At 47.4% G+C, this 22,146-nt stretch overlaps 1 protein-coding gene across 1 annotated transcript; it reads left to right on the top strand.

Annotated features, from left to right (window-relative positions):
- Window positions 1–2,140: 2,140 nt before the first annotated feature.
- LOC121444902 (ubiquitin-like protein 5) lies at window positions 2,141–2,362 on the top strand. The gene has a single exon (XM_041646833.1). The coding sequence runs from the start codon at window positions 2,141–2,143 to the stop codon at window positions 2,360–2,362; it is 222 nt and encodes a 73-aa protein (XP_041502767.1).
- Window positions 2,363–22,146: the final 19,784 nt, after the last annotated feature.

Genomic DNA, 22,146 nt, shown 5'->3' with positions numbered 1-22,146 from the left:
AAGTTGGAAGTCAGTTGGTGGGAAGAAGTCCTGCATGCCAAAGAGAGAAGGGAAAAGTCCCAGGGACGAAGTTCTTTGAGCTCCCCACGCCTTTCCTCCCATAGTCCTTGAAGGCTTCCAGCTCCTGCCCATCACTTAGAGCAAGCGTGCCAGGAGAGGCAAGGATCCATGGGGCGGAGAAAACCTGAGCACGTCGATGACTTCTGAAGAGCTCACGCCAGACAGCAGAGAGCAAACTCACAGTCACCAGAGCACACAGCGTCAGCTAAGGGCTCGTAGTTTCTATTATTGTTTAAGACAGGGGAAACTTAAGCATGTTTATGTGCCGTGGGTAAATAGCAAGTAAAAGCAGCATCAATCATAACGAGAGCGCACTAAAACAGGGCCAAATGCTGGGCCATAAAAGCCTTAAAGACAAAGAAAATAAGGAGAAGCAGGAAGAAAGCAAGGCTTTGCAGGGGAGAGCAGGCACGCGTGCCCCTGGGGAGGAGACTGGACCAAGCCTCACACTCTTGCTGCTCTTTTTTCTCGAAGGCTGGACCATGCCACTGGACAGGAAACAGTTACACTCATTTACTTAGCCAGTCATGTGTGTTATCCCCACTCAGTCCAGTACACACGACAAAGGGCACTGATGCAAGCGCAGGCTGGGACCAGGCACGGCAGCAAAGCCCTGTGATCCCAGAACTCGGGGAGCTGAAGCGGGAGGATGGCGAGTTGGAGGCTATCTTGGGCTATGTAGTAAGGCCTTGACTCATGAAACCAAGGACTTGTTGGGCGGTGGTGGCGCACGCCTTCAATCCCAGCACTCAGGAGGCAGAGGCAGACAGATCTCTGTGAGTTTGAGGTCAGCCTGGTCTATAAGAGCTAGTTCCAGGGCAGGCTCCAAAGCTACAGAGAAACCCTATCTCCGAAAACAAAACAAAAAGAAAGAGATAGAGAGAGAGTGAGAGAGAGAGAGAAAAAAAAAAGAAATCAAAGGCTTGAGTGTGTGTGGCTGAGTACTAGAAAGCTTGCCTAGTTGGTGTAAGGCCGAGTTGGGTCCCTAACACTGTCAACAAATCTAAAATTAGAGCGACAGCAATGACAAGAACTGTCAAAAGCACACTGAGAAGGCCTAATGCAGAAGACGCCAGACATGTGGGGCTGGCTGAGCAGAGCACAAAATGGAGGTCAGAGCCGATGAGAGGCCTTGGCTGTGCGGCAGAGGGGAGGAGGGAGAATGCTTGTGTTTCGATGGGTGAGCTGAAGGAAAAATTCACATTTCCTGCCAAGTCAATAGCCAGCCAAGAGCCATCGGGGTATGCTGGGCATATGTGTTAGGAAGGACTTATGACTTCATATAGCTCAAATCCCAATGAACAATGCCTTGAACCCTGAGAAGTCTCTGTCTAGCTGGCAAGAAGTCCAGAGATAGATAGTTCTGAACCTGGTCCCTAGCTTCTAAAAGACTCTGTGAGGCACTGTGCGGTGTGACCCCCCCAGCTATTTCCTTTTGCTCTTCCTGCTTGCCTCCTCAATCTGTCACGAAGGCTGCTATCAACCCGGATAACAAGTGCCCAGGAAGAGGGTCCAACTGGGGTATATGACCCTCAGGAAGGGGACAGGCTAGCCCTAGAAAAAAATCAATACTGATCTCTGCCAGGTGCCACCAAAACCACATCAGGTCCATTGAATTCCAAACAGGGTCCTCGGGTTTAGCCATCATTTCTGATCAATACTCAGGGGCCAGTTGTAGAAAAAAGAAACCACTCTAGGTATTTTATTTTATATGAATGGGAGCTTCGCCTGCTTGTCTTTTCTGCACACCACACACATGCAGTGCCCGTGGAGGTCAGAAGAGGGCGTCTGATCCCCTGGAACTGGATTTACAGATAGTTGTGAATGTCATGTGGATGCTGTGGAACCCAGGTCCTCTGGAAGAGCAGCCCGTGCTCCTAACCACTGAACCACCTCTCCAGCCCCCACTCCAGGTATTTTAAACAGATAGGAATTTAATGTAATGTCTAAGTCCATTCAGACTGCTGTAAGAAAAATGCCATGAACAAGGTAGCTTATAAGAAACAGAGGTTTAGAGCTTGGCGATCGAGGTAAGAGTTGTGTCGTTGATAAGTTCGAGGGGTTTAGAGGTCCAGCTACAATGATTGAGGTGGTTTGCAACAACCGTCTAGGAAAGAAAGTCCGCGTCAAGTGCAACACCCATGACACGATTGGGGACTTGAAGAAACTGATAGCAGCCCAAACTAGCACCCGGTGGAATAAGATCATTCTTAAAAAGTGGTACACTATTTTTAAGGACCACGTGTCTCTGGGAGATTATGAAATCCATGATGGGATGAACCTGGAGCTTTATTACCAGTAGACGGGAATTCCTTCTCCTTGCCTCCCCTGCCTTCCTCTCCCACCCTCATTTGACACTGGTATAGATGCCCATTTTTAACAATTCACATGAATAAAAACTTCAGTGCTGCTTTAAAAAAAAAAAAGAAACAGAGGTTTATTCTTCTCAGTGCCAAAGCCTAGGACATTGAAGACCAAGATTCTGGAATATTTGGTGTGTGGTGGGGGGTGGGGGTGGGGGTGGGCTTCCTAACTCCCAGAAGCTGTGGTTCTCTCGTCTTTGAATGTAAAAGGAATAACATGGTCTCCTGGGAGAAGCTCTTCTGTGGTCCTGGTAACTGAGCCCGGGGCCCATGCGTACTAGACAAGTGCTCTATTACTGAGTTACAATCCTCATCTTCAGAGTCTCTTTAAGGTACTAATTCTGTTGATGAGGCCTCTGCCTTCACGGCCATATCACTTCCCAGAGGCCCCACATCCTCCCACCATTAACCCATTTAGAGTGGGTCTCCTTGCCTGCATTAACCCAATCTAGCAGCTAGGTCCTCACGGTGGTAATATTAAGAGGTGGAGCCTAGATCGGAGCATTCATGTCATCGGGGGCATGTCGCCAGAAGGGGTGAAGGTCTTTCTTTTGAGATTCTTGGGTCAGTTCTCGTGAGCCAGTTCTTAAGGAAATAGCAAAGCTGCCCTTCCCCTCTCTTTTGGTGTTAGCTCTTGCTCCTCTACAGATACCCCCATTGGAATGCTGTCCGCAGTGAGCTCCTGACCACAGCTGAGCCGACACCGTCACCATGCTTTTCAACCTTGGGAACTGTGAGCTAAAGAACGCTCTTTTCTTTATGAAATTGCCCATGTTCAGGTATTCGTGTGATAGTAATAGCAAATGAACCATAAAAAGCTAGAGCCTTGTTGCTAACATTGAACCTGAAGTGACATATCACAAGCATTTCACTTAATCTCTCTAAGTGCCAGCTTCCACAGCTAATGAAAACAATAACTTGTTTACTGCTTGCAGGATTAATGTGTAAATAAAATTAGTTAATATTTGGGAAGTTATAGAAAGTTATAAAGTGGCTTGCAAATGACAAGTTTATTATTGTCATATTAAAAAATAAACCCAGGTCATGTGGTGGTGGTGGTGCACGCCTTTAATCCCAGCACTCGGGAGGCAGAGGCAGGTGGATCTCTGAGTTCGAGGCCAATCTGGTCTACAGGGTGAGTTCCAGGACAGCCAGGGCTACACAGAGAAACCCTGTCTGGAACCCCCCTCCTCTCGCACACACACACACAAAAGAAAATAAACAAGCACACACAAATAAATAAATAAATAAATAAATAAATAAACAAACAAACCGACCTCAGAGCTGGAGCGATGGGTCAATGGTTGCTGTTCTTTCAGAGGACGTGAGTTCAGTTCCAGTACTCATACCAGCTGGTTCGCAGTCATGCCTTCTTCTGGCTTCTAGGTATGTATACATACCCACACACAAACACACACAGGTATATAGAATTAAAAAGAAAATAAATCTTTAAAAATAAACCTCCACCTTTGACCACAATAAATGATTTATATTCAACCTACTCAGGACTAGGGACCCGTTTTGTTTCAGGTTTCCCATCAGAGGGTTGTGGGCACACTTTCAGAATGGGAGCTGGGGGAACTTGGGGCACAGACAATGGCAAGCACAGTCCTTCTAAGCCTTGCCACCTGAGTGCCCTTTCATCTCTGGAACAGACTGGATACAGGCAGATACTTTCAAGTGTATCTACTACTATTTTATTTTTACCTCCTCAGAGTAACACACATAGCATTTTTTTTTTACCTGATACAAACTGGTATGCTTAGCCAGGTGGTGGTGGCGTACATCTTTAATCCCAGCTCTTGGGAGGCAGAGGCAGGCAGAGCTCTGTGAGTTCAAGGCCAGTCTGGTCTACAGAGCGAGTTCCAGGACAGTTAAGGCTGTTAAACTGAGAAACCCCACCTCAAAAACAAAAACAAAACAAAACAAACAAACAACAACAAAACCCTGGGGTGCTTATGACCTCTGTCAAGGAGAAACTGTCCTGTCCTAGGCTCCTGTACTCCTCGGGTCTGTGGTCGCTGTCGTCTGAAAAAGCCTTATTACTTGTGCTTCCCAGCACTCTCCACAGCCAGAGAAATGTCTCTAGGTATGAACTGCAGAAATAAGTCATATCTATAGCTATATAGATATATATAGTTTTTGTGTGTTGTCTGAATGAAGTCTTGAATGAACTAAAATTCCTTTATTTCAATTTATCAAATTAGGAAGTACTTGTTTTTTATGTGAATATCCATGTCACCACCACTCAATCAACATCCAGACTCTTTTTTTGCACTCCTATAATGTCCCTTTCCAGTCAATACCCTCCTATCTGTCACCTCCTAGACATGTCATTATTGGGACTCATACTGCTAGGGTTTCCATTTCCCCTTGTTTTGAACTTCATCCAGCTAGTGTCATGCAGTACTCACTCACTCTATGGGGTGAGTGCATAAGTACATGGTGTGTGTGTGTGTGTGTGTGTGTGTGTGTGTGTGTGCGCGCGTAGATCAGAGAGCGACCACCAATCTCAGGTGGTGCTCCTTGGGCTCCATCCACCTTGTTTTTCTGTTTGGTTTGAGATGGTCTTTTGCTGTCCCAGGGCTCAGAAAGTAGCCTAGGCTGGCCAGCCAGTGGGCCCAGGGATCCTGTTGGCTCAGCCTCCCCAGTGGTGGGACTGCAAGCGTGTGCCACCATACCCAGCTTTTTCACATGGCTTCTAGGAATTGCCCTCAGGTGCCCACGCCTTTGCCATATGCACTTTGCTGACAGGACTATCATCCCCGCCCGGGTACTTTCTTTGAGCTTGGCATTTCCAAGTGGTAGACTGCATTGTGACCCACCCAGTGAGGTCGTGTTCTTTATTCTTTCACAGTGCACAGTGTTGTTTTCCTGGATGGACCAGGGACTGGGTAACAACTCAACCATAAGAGGGGAACCTACCTTCCTGCTGGTTGATTTTGAATTTTCCCCAAGGCCTATGGCCTTGCTAGAGAGTAGTCCATGCCAGAGGATAGGTCAGGCTACCCAGGACTCCTTAGGGTTCATGATCTTGGGTGACACCGTTAAAGGTGAGTTTCTAGAGACCCTTTCCCATCTGAAATGAGATTAGGATAGGTCAGAGCAATAAGGTGGTAGTTGCCCAGCTCCCCCTTGGCGGCGGCCATGACTGACCAGGGTTTTTATTCTGTAGTGAATTGTTTTGAAATCTCTATGAAAATGGCGTTCCCTCATCCACCCACCTCCCCACAGCCCCTAACCTCTCAGCTCCCATGGATCGTACATTCAGGATTACAAGGGGCAATTTGGCCTCAAAAGCCATTTGTAAAGCTAACAGGTCACAAAGCAATTTGAGGCCAGGCTATTTCAGGTCAAACCCGAGTAAGAGTTTGGCTGTGGGCTAGAGTGGGCCAGGCTGGAAGTAGTCTGGCGCCCCTGCACAAAGCCTGGGGAAGTTTTATGGGCCCTTGGTGGGCTTGCACTCCTGTTACAAGGAACATGCCCAACAAAGGAGCCTTCAAAGACCAGAAGTTTTATGGTCTTCAACAGCAAGCTGAGACCTGTTCTTGGTCTCAGGCTCCTGGGCAGAGCCGAGAGCAAGTGTGATTTATGGGGGCCAGACACCTCCCTCCTATGAACTTCTCTGGGTGCAGTCCACATCTGGTGGTCTCAGCGGGCAGCTGGGGGTGGCACTTTACGACCTTGAAGATGATTGAAAGCCTGGAAAACGGGCCTGATGGGCAAGCTTTAAAAGGCCGGGACTGCTGAGCTTGGAGAAGTTAAGATGAACACCTGTGTTAAGTCCGCGAGGGGCTCAACTCAAAGCCAGTGTTCTCATCGAGCCCGTGTGTCTCACAACAAGGGTGCAGGGTGGGGCGGGAGTCACAAGGTGAGGAAGTGGCTTTAAATTCCAGCAAAAAAGATTGAGGTTTGAAAGTGACAAGTCAAGTTCACAGGGAAGCTGGTGGAACAACCCTGCAGGGGTATACATCAGGAGTGTTCAGAGACTGGAGGTGCCTGAACAGCCCTAGAGGACTTCTCATTTCCGCATTCTTGCCTTAGTGTAGGAATACCCAGAGGTGGACCGCCAGAATGAGGGTTGGGTACCGATGCTCACATGGGAAGGGAAACCCCTAGAAGCACAGGGATGGCCTGGGGAAGTGAGACAGGGCTAGCAAGGATGCCAGTAGAGGGCATCTTAAGCTGCAGGCTTGTTGTGTGGGTGAATGGAACTCAGTCCCATCGAGGCTTTCTCTGGGAGACAGTGGGAAGCACAGCTGTTCTCCCAGATGAACAAGGATCCTCCTGAACAGGTGTGCATTGGTAGCCCCTGAGGCCTAGCCTTACAACACCTATGGATTTCAGACTCTACAAGGGCTGAAGTCTCCTACATAAAAGGATGCGGTATCTGCAAAGGATGGCCACACACCCTCTGGTGCACTTTGGACCAGCTCTAACTGATCTGTGGTACCAAACACACTGCAAATGTCATGTAAACAGTCATGATGCTGTCCCATGGGGGCGACAGACAAGAAAAAAGTGTACATGCTAACACTGTGTGTGTTACACATATGTGCGTTTTCATGTGTCTGCACATGTGTGTGGGCATTATAGTTTTGTCTCTGTTGCTATGTAATAAAACTCTTTGCCTGAAAGCAGCTGAGGGGAAAAAAACATTTATTCGGCCTACATTTCTATGTCACCGTCCATCATGGAGGGGAGTCAGGGCAGGAACTCAAGCAGGAATTTGGAGGGAGAAGCCATGGCTGCTGGTTGCTGATTCACTTACAGATCCATGCTTAGCTAGCCTTCTTATACAGCTCAGGATCACCTGTCCATGGACTGGTGCTGCCCACGCTGGGATGGACCCTTCTATAGCAACTGACCATCAAAACACCCCCCAGACATGTTTAATGCTAGGCTGATCTGGGCAGTCCCTCAGTTGAGACCCCTTCTTAGGAAACTGTGGGTTGTAGCAAGTCGACAGTTGATGCTAAGACAGTGGTTGGACATGCATGTGTGCATTCATGTTGAGGGGAGAGGCAGATGTCAAGTGTCTTCCTCTATTTCTTGCCACCTTAGTTTTTGAGACAGGGTCTCAGTCACTGAAACTGGGGCTCACCAACTTGGCCAACAAGTTCCCAGAATCCTCCTGTTTCTGACTTGTTCCTTAGAACTGGGGATACAGACGTGTTGTTATACCTGGCTTTTTGTGTGTCTGTCTGTCTGTGCTGAGACAGGATCTTTCTGTGTAATCCTGGCTTTCCTGACTCTCTATGTAGACCAGGCTGGCCTCGAACCCACAAAGATTCCCTGCCTCAGCCTCCCCACTGCTGGGGTTGACTTTTGTTGTTAGTGTACGTACTGGGGATCTGAACTCTGCTTCTTATACTAGGGCAGCAGGCACTCTGCCCACTGACCTATTTCTCCAGTCACTAGTGCTAACATTTCCTGAAAGATATTTTCAGGCCTGGAGAACTGCCTCGGTAGTTAAGGGCATATGCTCTTGCAGAGACCTGAGTTCAATTCCCAGCACCTATATCAGGCAACTCACAGCTGCCTGCAACACTAACTCCAGGGAATCCAATGCTTCTGTCCTTCATAGGCACACATATGCACATGTATATACCCATACATAGACACATACACATGCATATAAAAAATAAAAATAAATCTTTGAAAAATGTTTTCAATAGGCCATTGGTTGCATCCATGTGTGTGGAACCCACAGCAAGGAAGAGCAACTGTGTTCACCCATCAACTGCCACCTATCACAGGCTGAAACTCATTCTGTTCCAAAGAACCCCATGGCTATTGGTGTAGGTAACGGCGTTAGGAAGGAGACTTCCCAGACATGCCAAGGCTTGCTGGTGTCAATCTTGATATCAAGACCACAGTACTGATCTGGGGCTCTCCTGATTTCAGGGTGGGAAGCCCGTAGAAGCCTGGTAATCAAGAGATTCCTGGTTCTGTTGGGTCCATGAACCTTCCCAAAGTTCTTGTTGATGGTTGTTGTTGCTTGTTTTTTTACTCTTTGGATCTTTGGGGCCCCACTACCCAGCTCCCAAATAAATCACACAGAAACTTATTCTTACTTGTGGATGCCCAGCCTTAGCTTGACTTATTTCTAGCCAGCTTTTCTTAACTTAATTTATCCTGTCTACCTTTTGCCTCTGTGTTTTTATCTTTCTCTATTCTATATGCTTTTCTTTCTTTCTTTTCCTTCCTTCCTTCCTTCCTTCCTTCCTTCCTTCCTTCCTTCTTTCCTCCCTTCCTTCCTTCCTTCCTTCCTTCCTTCCTTCCTTCCTTCCTTCCTTCCTTCCTTCCTTCCTTCCTTCCTTCCTTTCTTTCTCCATTGCTGGTTGTGTAGCTGGGTGTCTTGTCCCTCATGTCCTCCTCTCCTCCTTTTCTTGCTTCCCAATCTTCTTTTCCCAGACTTCTCCTCCTGTTTACTCTCTCTGCCTGCCAGTTCCACCTATCCTTTCTCCTGCCTCGCCATTGGCTGTTCAGCTCTTTATTAGACCAATCAGTTGTTTTAGACACTCAAAGTAACACAACTTCACAGTGCTAAACAAATTCAACATAAAAGAATGCAACACATCTTTGCATCATTTAAAAACGTTCCACAGCATAAGCAAATGTAATGCATCTTCAACTAATATTCCACAACAGATGGTCCCTGGATGTCTAATTGAAATGGATTTACTTCTCTGTTAGAAGCCCCATTCATACTGGTTCCTTGGCCTGTGGAGTAAAGATAAGTGTTGTAGGAGGCTGCTTGTTCCTTTCCCGGCCACCCAGACTCCTGAAATAACCACACAGAAAGTATATTATTTAGATCACTGCTTGGCCATTCACTTAAATGTATTGCTAGCTAGCTCTTACATCTAGAACTAACCCATCTCTATTAATCTGTGTGTCGCCACGTGGCTATGGCGTACCGGCAAGAGTCTGGCTTGTCTGTTAATGGCATCTGTCTCTGGCGGGGCTACATGGCTTCTCCTCATTCTGTCTTCTTTCTCCCAGAATTCAGTTTAGTTTTCACTGTCTACCTCTATTCTGCCCTGCACAGGCCTAAGACGGTTTCTTTATTACCAATGGTATTCACAGCATACAGAGGGGAATTCCACATCAGATAAGCATACTGGGAAATACCAAGTGGGTGATTCTAGAAGACTCCAAGCTGATATGGGGTCGACCTTCAAAGTAGAACAACCTGAGGGGATGGCAGAGATCAGGGCTACCTTCAATGATGTGAAGAATGTGGGATTTGTGCCCCCATCTCTATTTGATTGACTAATATTGTTCCTAGAATCTCTGAGTGGATCCTGGTGAGTGAGAATGACCCACTTAGTCAAGGAGTTCCTCAAGTAGAGCTGTTTTGCATTGTGTGCCATCTTTGCTATCTAGCACATGGATTGTGGCCATGTATATTAGTTGTGTCATTTCTGCAATAAACTATCTGAAGAAACCAACTTAAAGAAGAAAGAGGGCTTTGGGGGGTGGCACATGCTGTTAAACACAGACACATTTTCTGCATTGTTGGTCCCTGGGGCTGGATTATCAAGGTCCATATACCACTTAAATGGTTCTATTTTATAGAATATGCCAGGAGATTATGAGGTGCCACCAATAGGGTTAGTCAGGAACAAGTATGGCAGTTAAGACTTGTTAGTCAGGTAAAGCTGAGTCCCTACATCTGGTCTAAGGTGTGTGCTGCCATCAACATGACACACCCATGGGTAGTTTTTGAATATTTTGAATACAGTCCAACACACAATTATAAATTTAGTTGGAACATTGTGAGAAACGTCTTAGGTTATTTATTTCTCATCATTGCTCTTGGCAATCACGGGAGCAAAGGTTAATCACGGGTTGCTGGGTTAAGAAGAGACAGTGTCAGTGTTAGGCTTATAGGTCACAGGCTGTCCTAGGGTTTCTAGTGCTGTGATGAAACACCACGATCTAAAGCAACTTGGGGAGCAAAGGGTTTATTTTGATCACACTTCCAGGTACAGCTCATCACTGTGTGAAGTCAGGACAGGAACTCAAACAGGACAGGAAACTGGAGGCAGGAACTGATGCAGAAGCCATGGAGGGGAGCTGCTTACTGGATTGCTCCCCATAGTTTGCTCAGCCTGCTTTCTTGTAGAACCCAGGACCCCCAGCCCATGGGTGGCCCTTCCCACAGTGGCCTGGGCCCTCCCCCATCAATCATGAAATCAGAAATGCCCTCCAGGCTTGCCTACAACCTGATTTCATGAAGGCATTTCCTTAATTGAGCTTTCCTCTTTTCACATGACCTCTAGCTTGTGGCAAGTTGACATAAAAACTAGCCAGGACACAGCCCTAACCTATCTGTCCTGGAAATTTTGGTTAGCAAACTTGTAGGCAGAGTTGCTTACATAACTAATGGGACCCAGTACAAAATGACAGTGTGTGTGTGTGGGGGGGGGGCATTGGTCATGAAGCAAGAGAAAGTGTTAGTAAAGGAACTAAACTAGAAAGTCCTTTCGTAAAAACTATTCTGTACAGAACACATAGAGGTGACAGTGCCACATGAATTACTGCATGGACTTACAAATTGCACAACAATGGTATTTTGGTATCATGATTTTATGTAATGTGATAAATAATACTTCATTAATGTGGTATCATGATTGATCGTAACATTTATCTGGCTCACTTTCCTGCAAATTCATTTATTAGGTCATCAAACTTTATCCTTTGAGCAACTTCATTTTCCATCTATATAAACTGAAAACGACATCAGTCACTTTGGGCAAACGTGAGATTGCAGAAAAGTGGTCATTTTTAATTTTAAGAAGGCTTTCTGCTGATGCAGCTGCAGCTAGAGCTGTGAGCGGCGTTTTTATAGGTTGTGACACCAGGGTAAATTTCTGATCAATTATTTCAAAATGTAGATTCCAACACATCCAGAGCTGATGATGCTCATGTTGTAATTTTTCTCTTTAAAAAAAAGAGAAAGATTAACTCTTTTTACAATCAGTTTTGGGTAAATCTAAACTTAATTTTAAATGTAAATTTGTACAATGGCATTTCATTATTTTCTCTGACGTTTCTTGTAACGTGGCGGTCCTAGAAGAGATGAAGACTGGCTGTGTGATTTATGTGCAACCTAAATGCCTGCTTGTGCTCTCTATTACTGTGTGTGCAATTAGAAGGGAAGTTAGTTTTGAAATTGTCTTCTTTGTTAATAATTGGCTCCTCTGGCACTTAGTAAGAAAATCATGTTCTTTCCTTTCGAAGTTGGTGACCATTAAATTTAATTCCTGCTTCTAAGCCTGTGTGTATTTGTCAGGCAACAGTGCAGTGGTTTTTAAAACCCAAGATTCCAAACTCTGGGAGGTGTGTGTGTGTGTGTTTGTGTGCTATGGGCATATGTATGTGTACTGGAAACCACAGGGCAACCTTGGTTGTTGTTCCACAGCTGCCAATCTACTTTGTGTTTGGAGACAGTCTCACTGATGGAACTCACTGATCAGGCTAAATTGTCTGACAGGTGAGCCCCACCCCCCGGGGGAGGGGCCGTGTCTGCTGCCTTTGCCTTCCCAGAGCTGGGATTGCAAGTGCACACCACCAGGCCCCATGCTTGTCTTTTGAAATGTGGGTTCTGGAGATTGAAACCGGGGCCTCGCGCTTTCAGGGCGAGCGCTTACTAACCGGACTCTGCACAGGTCTTGAACTATCTGGAAACCCTCTCGCCCCTGTCTGCCGTGCTTGACTGCAGCAGCTGCCCAGGAGTGTTGATTTCTTAGTAACTTGTGGACCGTGTTCCTGGGGACATACTGACTGGCCCTGTCCTGGCACTAGCTCTTCTACTGGAAGGTTAGTATTTGGGTGGATGCTTCATAAATGGGATCTAACATTGATCGTCAAGCTAGTTTCTCACAGTGGGAGCCAGCTCTTACCCCAGCCAAGTCTGCTCCCTCTCCTGCTACTCCTGGAGTAATGGCCCCTGCCATCGCCTCCAACATTCTAAGCCTGGGACTCCCTCAAACCCTAGACTGGCAAGGTAATGCCTGTGTTCTGAGCTATCAACTTTTTATCACTGAGACAAAATGCCTGAGATAGTCGGGCCTGGTGGTACAGGCTTGTAATTGCAGCTATCTGGGAGGCTGAGGCAGGGAGGACTGCAAATTCAAAGCCTTTGCCGAGCTAACGCCTAAGAAGTGGAGCTGACTCCAAAAGAGCAGAGAGTTGTTTGGGCTCACTGTTTCCCGGGTCCCAGCCCATGGCCGGTTCTCCCAGCTTCCAACAGCCTTGGCCAGTTGTTCTGGGCCTGTGGCAGCTCAGTACACCGTGATGGGAACACTTACTGCAGGAGCTGCTCACCTAATGGGAAGTGACAGAGAGGACTGTCCTGGGATCCCTTTGTTCCCTTCTAGGGCACACTCCACAGTAACCCAATTTCCTCCAACTTGGCCCTGCTTGCCAAGGCTTGTGAGCAAGTCTTCGTGGGAAACAAATCCAAGCAGTCCGTCTTGCCAGTGTAATCACTAAGGCTGCACTTTGCCCTGCGCTTATCACCACCTGGCACATCTATAGCGCTCACATGTGCTCCATGGTTCCATCAGAGGTAACTTAGGCAACCTCATGTCCGAGATTCGTTTCCGTGGCTGAGATAAAATACCCTGACAGAAAGTAACTTAGGAGATAAGAGGTTTACTTTAGCTCAAATCCGGTCCATCACTGTAGGGAGGCCAAGGAAATAACTTCAAACAGCTAGTCACATAACACCCACGGTCAGGAGCAGAACGCAGTTCATACGTGCTTATCTGCTTGCTTGTGCTCAGTGCAGCGTTCCCACTCGGCCATATTTCGGCATCTCCTGCCTAGGGGATGGTGCAGCCCACAGTGGACTGGGCCTTTCCATATCAGTTGACTTGAGACCAGCTGCACAGACATTCCTAAAGGCCAGCCTGGTCTAGGCGATTCAAGTGAGGCTCCCTACCCAGGTGACTCCAGGTCCTGTCGAGTTGACACTCAAGGCTAGCCATGACACTTAGAGTTAAAGAAAACATCACCAACAATTTTCAGCTGGAGGCAGCAGAGCCCGAAGCCAAGTTTGGGACTCTGCTGAGAGCAGGCACCGTGCCGCTTGGAGCACACTGGGTGTGCTCACGGAGCCCAGCCTACACACACACTCTTGGTGGTACTTCCCAACAAGGCCACTGGCCAGTTGGTGCAGAGATGCCTGTGTTCAGGACAGGCCCTTCAACAAGGCTTCAGCTCAGTAGATACTTGGGAGGTGATCCCAGGAATCTCAGAGAAGTGGGGAAGCGACACAGAGATATGGCCAAGTCAATGCAGGTTTGTAGGTCAATGCAAGTTTGCATTATCTCTGCAAAAACAAACAAACTCCCCCCAAATTGGGGTGTGATTCTGCTGTCCCCTCAACAGACACTTGAATACACCCCAGAATCTGAATTGTAGCTTCTCTTAGAGGCCAGGCAGCCACGGTCATTGTCCTCTGAGGATCCATGCTCCTCAGGAAGCCACCTACCAATGAGATCTGGTGCCCTGCCTGTTGAGCTGCTGAGTCTCCCTCCATCGGCTCCAGGATCCAGGAGGGTCCTCCAGCCTCATGTCACCCACCCACTCAGGCTGGGTGGGCCTTTTCATTCATCCTGAGCTCTGTAATTATCACTTAATTTCCTCCTTCCATTAGTATTGCAAAGGCCCCCAACAACGTTATTTTCTTGCTTTATTTCTGTGGCAGAAAAAAAGTAACTTAGAAGCGAATTATGCTTACCTCCATAAATCTCTACCTGTTCCTCTTGTGTGTATGGAGGGCCTGTCATGGTGGTATCTGGGCACTTCGGCAGTCCCATTAGATCAAATTCATGACGGAAGAGAAGACCACTACCACTGCCTCCTCCTCCTGCCCCCGCCCCCTCCTGCTCCTCCTCTGAAGAAGTCTCTTGGGTAGCACACAGAGGGCCAGGGCAAGCAAGAACTGCCAGCCTGGGGCCTCTTGTTCTCCAGCCTAGAGAGAGGAATGACTTTGGCAAGGAAGCGCACTCCCTCCTGGAGGGAGGCATGGGAAGCTTGCAAACTAATTTGGAAGATCTATCAGAGGGTGGGTTTCAATATGTTGGGCATTTACCATTTGAAATGATTTCAGTTTCATTGCTCTCTAAATAGCAAATTGAGTCCATTTTTCATAAATGTGGTTTTGCACACTGAATGGCTTCTACTGGAGGATGCTGGATGCTCACCCCCTCTTTCTCGTTCCAGAGATGCCTAGGACTTGAATAAATAAATAAATAAATAAATAAATAAATAAATAAATAAATAAATAACCTAGGACTGAGTGTGTCTTAGTGGTCATGCCCACAAAGCTGCTTAAGAGCCCGGTTCCCCAGGGGGCCTGAGTGCAGTGGTCGGGAGCTCTTGCTTCTTCTTCTTGCCCTGGCCCATCCTCCATGCCCTGTGTCTTCCTTGCCCTTCTGGATATTAAATCCAGGGCTTTCCAGGCAGGTGTTCCACCTCTGAGCTCTATCTTCTACCCTCATTTTACTTTGAGACAGGTTCTCAATAAACTATCTAGGCAGGTACTGAACTTGAACTCCTTCTGCGTAGCCTCCTAAGCAGCTGGGATGGCAGGCCTGTGCTGACACCTGGCCGCCTCTGTGACGTTTTGATTGACCCCAGACCATCTTCCATTTTCTGGACTCCCTCTTAGGGGAGCCTCTCAGACGCTTGTGATTGCAGTTGGGAGTCTATCCCACACATACCAAGCCGACTCTCAGGATCCCCCGACTGGGGTGTTTCTTCTGAGGGAGTTTCCGCAGGTTCAGAGAGAATCCAGGAACTGTGTCGGGTGAGAAAATATAAGGAAGGAGTCTCTGATCTTGGAAAATTACAAAGCCATTTTGCTTAACTGTGTTATTTATTGATGTGTGTGTGTGTGTGTGTGTGTGTGTGTGTGTGTATGTGTGTGCGCGCGCACGTGCGCGCGCGTCCTTGGACTGAACCCAGTCTTTGTGTTGAAGTGTTGTACTACTGAATTCCATCTCACCCCTATTTTTTAGGTGAAAGGGTGAAGGAAACCCCCTGCTTGGGGGATATAGCTCCATTGGCAGACTACTCGCCAACAAACCCTGAGTTCAGTCCCCAGAGCACCAGAAACTGGATGCGATGGGGCAGGCTTTTAGTCCCAATGCTCATGAGGTAGAGGCAGGAGGATCAGAAGTTCAAGATCTCTGTAATCGTCTGTCCCAGTTGTCAACTTGACAAAACCTAAAATCACCTGGGAGAAGGGCCTTTGTGTATGTTTGTGTCAGACTCTTGATTATGTCAACTGACGTGGACTATGTGAGAGTAGAGAAAGCGGTCGGGGCAAAAGTACGCATGGCTTCGTTGCTCTCTTCTGATGCTGGTCGTGACATGGTCAGCTACTTCAAGCAGCTGTGTCTTGATTTCCCTGCTGTGGTGGACTGTGACCTGGAGTGGAGGGTTGAAAGACACCCTTCCCCTTAGGGTGCTTTTGTCGGAGTGTCTCATCAAGGCAACAGGAAACCAAAACCTTCATTAGGTAGCAAATCAAGGCCAGCTGTGCTGTGTGGATTTTTTTTTTTTTTATCAACTTGACACAAGCTGTAGTCACCTGCGAAGAAGAAGCATCCGTGGAGGAATTGCCTCCATCAAACTTGCCCATGGGCAAGTCAATTAATGATTGATGTGGAGGGCACAGCCCACTGTGGGCGTGGTCATGCCTGGGCAAGTGCTCTGGATGATTTAAGAAAGGTAGCTGACCAAGCCAAGGAGAGCAAGCCAGTAAGCAGCACCCGTCCATGCTCTTCGCTTCAGCTCCTGCCCCAGGCTCCCACCTTGCTCGAGTTCCCTCAGTGATGGACTGAGATGGGGACCCGTAAGGTGAAGAAACTCCTTCTTCTCCAAGTTGCTTTTGGTCATGGATTTTTATCACAGTAATAGGAAGCCAAAAAGGACAACTATCTAGATTACAAGAGACCTTGTCTAACCAAACCACTTAGACCAACAAACCAAGAACACGCCAACAAACATGGTAGGCCAACTAGAGGTTTCTTCCCCTTGGCACCCATCTCTGCCACCTGCCTGTCTGTGCAGCTGTCCCATCAAGAAGCTCATGGGAAGCCAGGGCTTTGAGAGTGTGAGGCTGTAACTGAGGGTGAGCCTGCGATGGTCCCCTATTTAGTCAGACTTAGGAAGTTTACATAGGCCCATTCCTTCCTGGGGCCTTTTTTTTTTTGTTGTTGTTGTTTTTGGTTTTTCGAGACAGATTTCTCTGTGGTTTTGGAGCCTGTCCTGGAACTAGCTCTTGTAGACCAGGCTGGTCTCGAACTCACAGAGATCCGCCTGCCTCTGCCTCCCGAGCGCTGGGATTAAAGGCGTGCGCCACCACCGCCTGGCCTCCTGGGGCCTTTTGAACCCCTTTCTGTCTCTACCTTTGCTCTTTTGAGTTCTCTCTCCCAACCCTTCTGTCATTTCTGCAGGTCCCCAGTAGCAATGCCACTTCCTCCACAATGCCCTTGCTGATTCCAGACAGATGGGTCCTGCCTGTAGCTTTGGGCCCCCTTCTGTGGAGAGGTTGTTGGTGCTTGCTTTTGCCTTATTCCTGCTTCTAGGCTGAGTCTCCTCCCTTCTTTTTCTCTAAGATTATTATTACATGTACTTATTTGTGTGTATGCACACATACACGCGTGTGGCACAGCTCTCATGTGGAAATCAGAGGACAACTTGCAGAAGTCAGTTCTCTCATCTCTCGTGTGAGTCTAGAGGATCGAACTCAGATTGTCAGGTTTGGTGGCCAGTGACTTTACCAGCTGAGCCAATTCAAAGGTTCTGAGATCTATCTCTCTGAAGATGAGAGTTGAGTTTCATTTATCAAAGGTTTCTGAATCCCAGCTCTTCATGGGGCCAGATCTGAGACTCAGTTTGCCAAGGAGAGGTGACTAACCAAAAAAGAAAGAAAGGAAGAAAAGGAACAGTTCTGTGGTGCTTCTAGAATCTTCTGTGTCCTTTATTACCACAGACTGGACATGTTCCAGCTGAGTCAGGGTTTCTAGGGCTCTAGGGATCCCAGACTTTGGCCTCCATTCCAAGCGACTCTACGACAAGGAGGAGGGTTTCTGACATGGGAAGTGGAGCATGCATCAGCGCAAGGCAAGTCGGAACTGTGAAGATAGTTACTGTTACTATTACTGCAGCTGCCATGGCAACTTGTTCTCTCATTACTGCTCAGCCTTCTCGAAGAAGAGCATAGAGAGACTTCCGTTTCCAGGGCCTAAGGACTGTGACAGCAGAACTACCTTGATTTTATTCTGGTAGATTCTGTTAAGAATCTCCCTACAACTATCATTGGCTGCTGTTTTAGGGTTCCCTAGAGGAACAGAATCAACAGAATGAATATCATACTAAAAGAGGATTTATTATGCTGACTTCTTTTACGATTCGGTATGAGTCCTGCAACAGAGGCTATCTTTACATTGGAGAGGCTGAGCCCCTGGTAGCTTCTCAGTCCACAAGACTGGGTATCTCAGCAGTCATGATTCAGTACTGAAGGCCTGGGGGATTTCTGGGAAGTCCTTGGTCTTCAATCCATATCGGAAACCCAAAGAAGCTGGGTCCCAATGTCAGTGAAGCACGATGGTGGTAGAATCAGCAGCAACAGAGTGGATGAACTTGCTAATAAGATGTGAACATCAAGAAGGCCTAAAGCAAAAGTTTTTCCTTGAGACCTCCTTATATCTGGAGATCTCCTTATATCTGGGGGACCTCCTTACATCTGGGCCACCACCAGAAACCGTCACCCACATTTAGGGTGGGACTTCTCACTTCAATTAACCCAATAAATAAAATTTTTCACAAATGTAACCAAAGGCTTGTAACCTAGCTGCTAGGAGTCAGGTTGAAAACTAAGACTAAACGTCACAATTGTCCTTGTCTCTGGGAGCTCTTTAAGGACCAGCATTTTCTTTCCCATACAGCTAGGGTTGGGGTTTGAGAACACAGCTCAGTGGTAGTAGAATGCTTGCTTCGCACAAATGTGTGTGGCCCTGGATTTTATCCCCAGTGACACAGAAAGATATTTTAAAAAAAGAAAGGAAAATTGTGGACTGGAGATGGCTCGGTGGTAAAGAGCATTGCTGCTCTTCCAGAGGCCCCAAGCTCAGTTCCAGCACCCACAACTGTGACTCCAGCTCCAGGGGATTCAATATTTATGGCTTCCATACGCACTCACATAACTACACATCATTAAAATTAATTTAAAAAATCTTTTTAAAAAAGCATTGTGGTGACAGGTGTAGCATTTAACTCCAGCACATGGGTGGCAGAGGCAGGCAGATCTTTGTGAATTCAAGACCAGCCTGGTCTACAGAGTGTGTTCTGGGCCAGCCAGGGTTGCATAGTGTGATGCTGGGTTTTTTTGTTTGTTTGTTTGTTTTTTAAGTGCATCCAAAGACTAAGTTGTATCATGTTTGACCTTCTATTCCAACAGGTGGAGCACAGAGACTAGCTTATGAAAAATATTCAGCCAGTGATAGCTGTGCCTACTCACCCAGTGCTACCTCCTTCCGTCCACATCCAGACACCATAGCAACCATTAATACCTTCATTTAGCAAAGTGAAGGCGAGGGCCTTGCTCAAGGTCCTCAGCCAGTGAGCAGCTGAATGTACAGAACATGAGCTTCCAGCTGCTACTATAACAAATTGACTGCAAACAGCATGATTAATCTCTTCCAGGACTGGAGGTTGGACATCTGTGGCTGCAGTCAGGATGGTAGCAGAGCTGGCCCTTCCTGGACACTCTGGGAGAATCTAGTCATTTCTTCCAGCTCCCGCAGGCTTCTGGAAATTCCTTGCTTCATGCTGCTTCACCCCAATTTCTGCTTCTGTGGTTATCTTGTCTTCTCCATCCCTGCCCTTCTGCCTCCTCCCTGCCTCCCTGCCTCTCTGCCTCTGTCTTATAAGGACTTTTGAAATGACATGGGGCCCATTCCACTAAGCTAGGATCTTTTCATCTCAAGACCTTTGGCTTCATCACAACTCAAATCTGTTTGTTGTTTAAGGTAATGTTCATGGTTGCTGAGAGTTAGGACCTGGAGTTGGATATGGTAACACATGCTTATAATACCAGCACTTGGGAAGCAGAGCCAGGTGGGTCACAAGTCTGAGGCCAACCTGGGCTACCTTGTGAGATACTATCTTTAAAAACAAAAACTTTACAAAAAAAAAACCTTAGGATGTGGCTATCTTAAAGGCCCATTATTTGGACTACTGTGGTCTCTCTGAAGTGGTGTTCCTTTAGACTATGTCCTCTCAAAGCTAGATAAGGATATGGGTGCTGATGTTGCCAGGAAACCCCAGTAGGGTATTGGGGATACAAGACAGGGAGGGGAAGAAGTTCTATCAAGGGCTTGCAAACATGCTAGTAGCTCCGGTGGCACCAGGTTTTCTCCTTCGGCATCAGGAGAGTTTCTCATCTGAGGAACGCTGTGTTCATGTCCAGGGCTGCTGGAGTGACAGGTGGTCAATGGGGCCTCACAGTACTGGAGGCTAGAAGCCTGGAATTAGGGTGTCATAGGTCTCTTTGTAGTCCAGGCTGAACTCAAACTCACAATCTTCCAGCCTCAACATCCTGAGTGCTGGGATTAGAGGTGTGTGTCACAAAGGCCTAGCTGCCTACTCTTCTTAAAGAATAATTGCTTTTAAATTTGGGGTTAATTTGAGTAATTCAGGAAGATTTCATCTTAAGGGCCTGGTTTATGTCTGTAAAATGTGTGTGTGTGTTCATGTGGATGCAGGTATTCCTGTATGTGCTGTGTAGCAGCCAGAGGCCAACCCTGCATGCTTTTCACCAGGAGGAGAGGAGGAGTCTCCCATCTCATTCTCTGGGATAAGTTCTCTTACTGGGACCCAGGGCTCACCGTGTAGGCTGTGCCATTTGGCCAGCGAGCCCCAGGGCTCACTATGTAGGCTGTGCTATCTGGTCAGAGAACCCCAGAGACTCCCCATCACCGGCATTACAAGTTCTCGCCACCACACTCAGATGTTGCCTTAACGTGGGACTGGGAATGACAATTATGCTTGCACATTCAATTCTTAACCATCTGAGCCATCGTTGCACTGCCTGCCAAGATCCTTTCACTTGGTTAGACTGCCTTCTCAGGCTCTGAGTGGACCTTTATGCAGCACGAATTCTAATTGTTCTTAATTAAAAACCCCGAGTCAGACATTAGAGGGTGAAAGCTGAGAGATGAGAGAAGCAGTGCCTTCGAGAGAGACTGTACCTCTACTGAATCCTCAAAACAAAAGGGCGATCCTGTCCTCAGACTGCATCCTCAGACTGCCTCCTCAGACTGCCTCCTCAGACCGTATCCTCAGACTGCAACCTCAGACTGCATCCTCAGACTGTATCTCAGACTGTATCCTCAGACTGTATCCTCAGACTTCATCCTCAGACTGTATCCTCAGACTGCATCCTCAGACTGCATCCTCAGACTGTATCCTCAGACTGCATCCTCAGACTGTATCTCAGACTGCAACCTCAGACTGCATCCTCAGACTGCACCCTCAGACTGCAACCTCAGACTGCATCCTCAGACTGCATCCTCAGACTGCATTCTCAGACTGCATCCTCAGACTGTATCCTCAGACTGCATCCACAGACTGCATCCTCAGACTGCATCCTCAGACTGTATCCTCAGACTGCATCCTCAGACTGTATCCTCAGACTGCATCCTCAGACTGCATCCTCAGACTGTATCTCCGACTTCATCCTCAAACTGCATCCTCAGACTGCATCCTCAGACTGCATCCTCAGACTTCATCCTCAGACTGCATCCTCAGACTTCATCCTCAGACTGTATCTCAGACTTCATCCTCAGACTGCATCCTCAGACTTCATCCTCAGACTTCATCCTCAGACTGCATCCTCAGACTGCATCCTCAGATAACTGCATCCTCTGATTGCATTCATTCTCAGACTATCTCCAGACTGACCGCTGCCTCCAACTGACTGCTTCTGACTACTGCCTCAGATTGCATTGAGCTCCTGTCTCCTCCCACCTTATATTCCTCTCTCTGCCCAGCCATATTCCTTTCCATCTCCACCTCCCTGGTGCTAGGATTAAAGGCATGGGACTCCCAAATCCTGGGGTTAAAGATGTGTGTCACCACTCCCTGGCCTCTTAGTGGCTTAGTTCTGCACTCCGATCTTCAGACAAGCTTTATTTGTTAAAATACAAACAAAATATCACTACACCTTTAAAATCTACAGATGCAAAACTAAAGTGTCCACTTTCCAAGGGTGTCAGACTTCAGCTAAGGAACTACTGATGTCACAAACAAATGCAGGGCTAAGGCACAGGTGCATGCAGGGTTGCTTAGAATTTGCCTCAGCGAGCTGGGTGACAGAGAGCTTTCCTGCATACCAAGTGTCTATTCCCCCCACAAGGGCTCTGGCCTTGCCTCAGTCCACAAATAGATGAATCAGCAGGAAAAAGTCTTGTCATTACAAGAAGCTGAAGAAATATGGAGGTGCTTGCGTTTCGCTGCCCCTCCTCCACCAGCCCATCAGGAGTTTGACTTCAAAGGAGCCTGGCAATGAGGCTGTCCATCTTTTTGAGCAGGCCAGGTGGAAAGAGGGGTGGGAGCATGGCTGGGGGTGTAGGGAGAAGTAATTAGTTTGATGAATCTTCTTTTTAAGTCGTTCTCTACATGGGTTTTTCAT

This window comes from Microtus oregoni, unplaced genomic scaffold (genome assembly GCF_018167655.1).
Source record: "Microtus oregoni isolate MIOR12 unplaced genomic scaffold, Mior012 000147F_ref0000457, whole genome shotgun sequence".
Lineage (NCBI taxonomy): Eukaryota > Metazoa > Chordata > Mammalia > Rodentia > Cricetidae > Microtus > Microtus oregoni.
The sequence above is the reverse complement of the archived record's forward strand: the minus strand, read 5'-3'. Positions and strand labels throughout refer to the sequence as shown.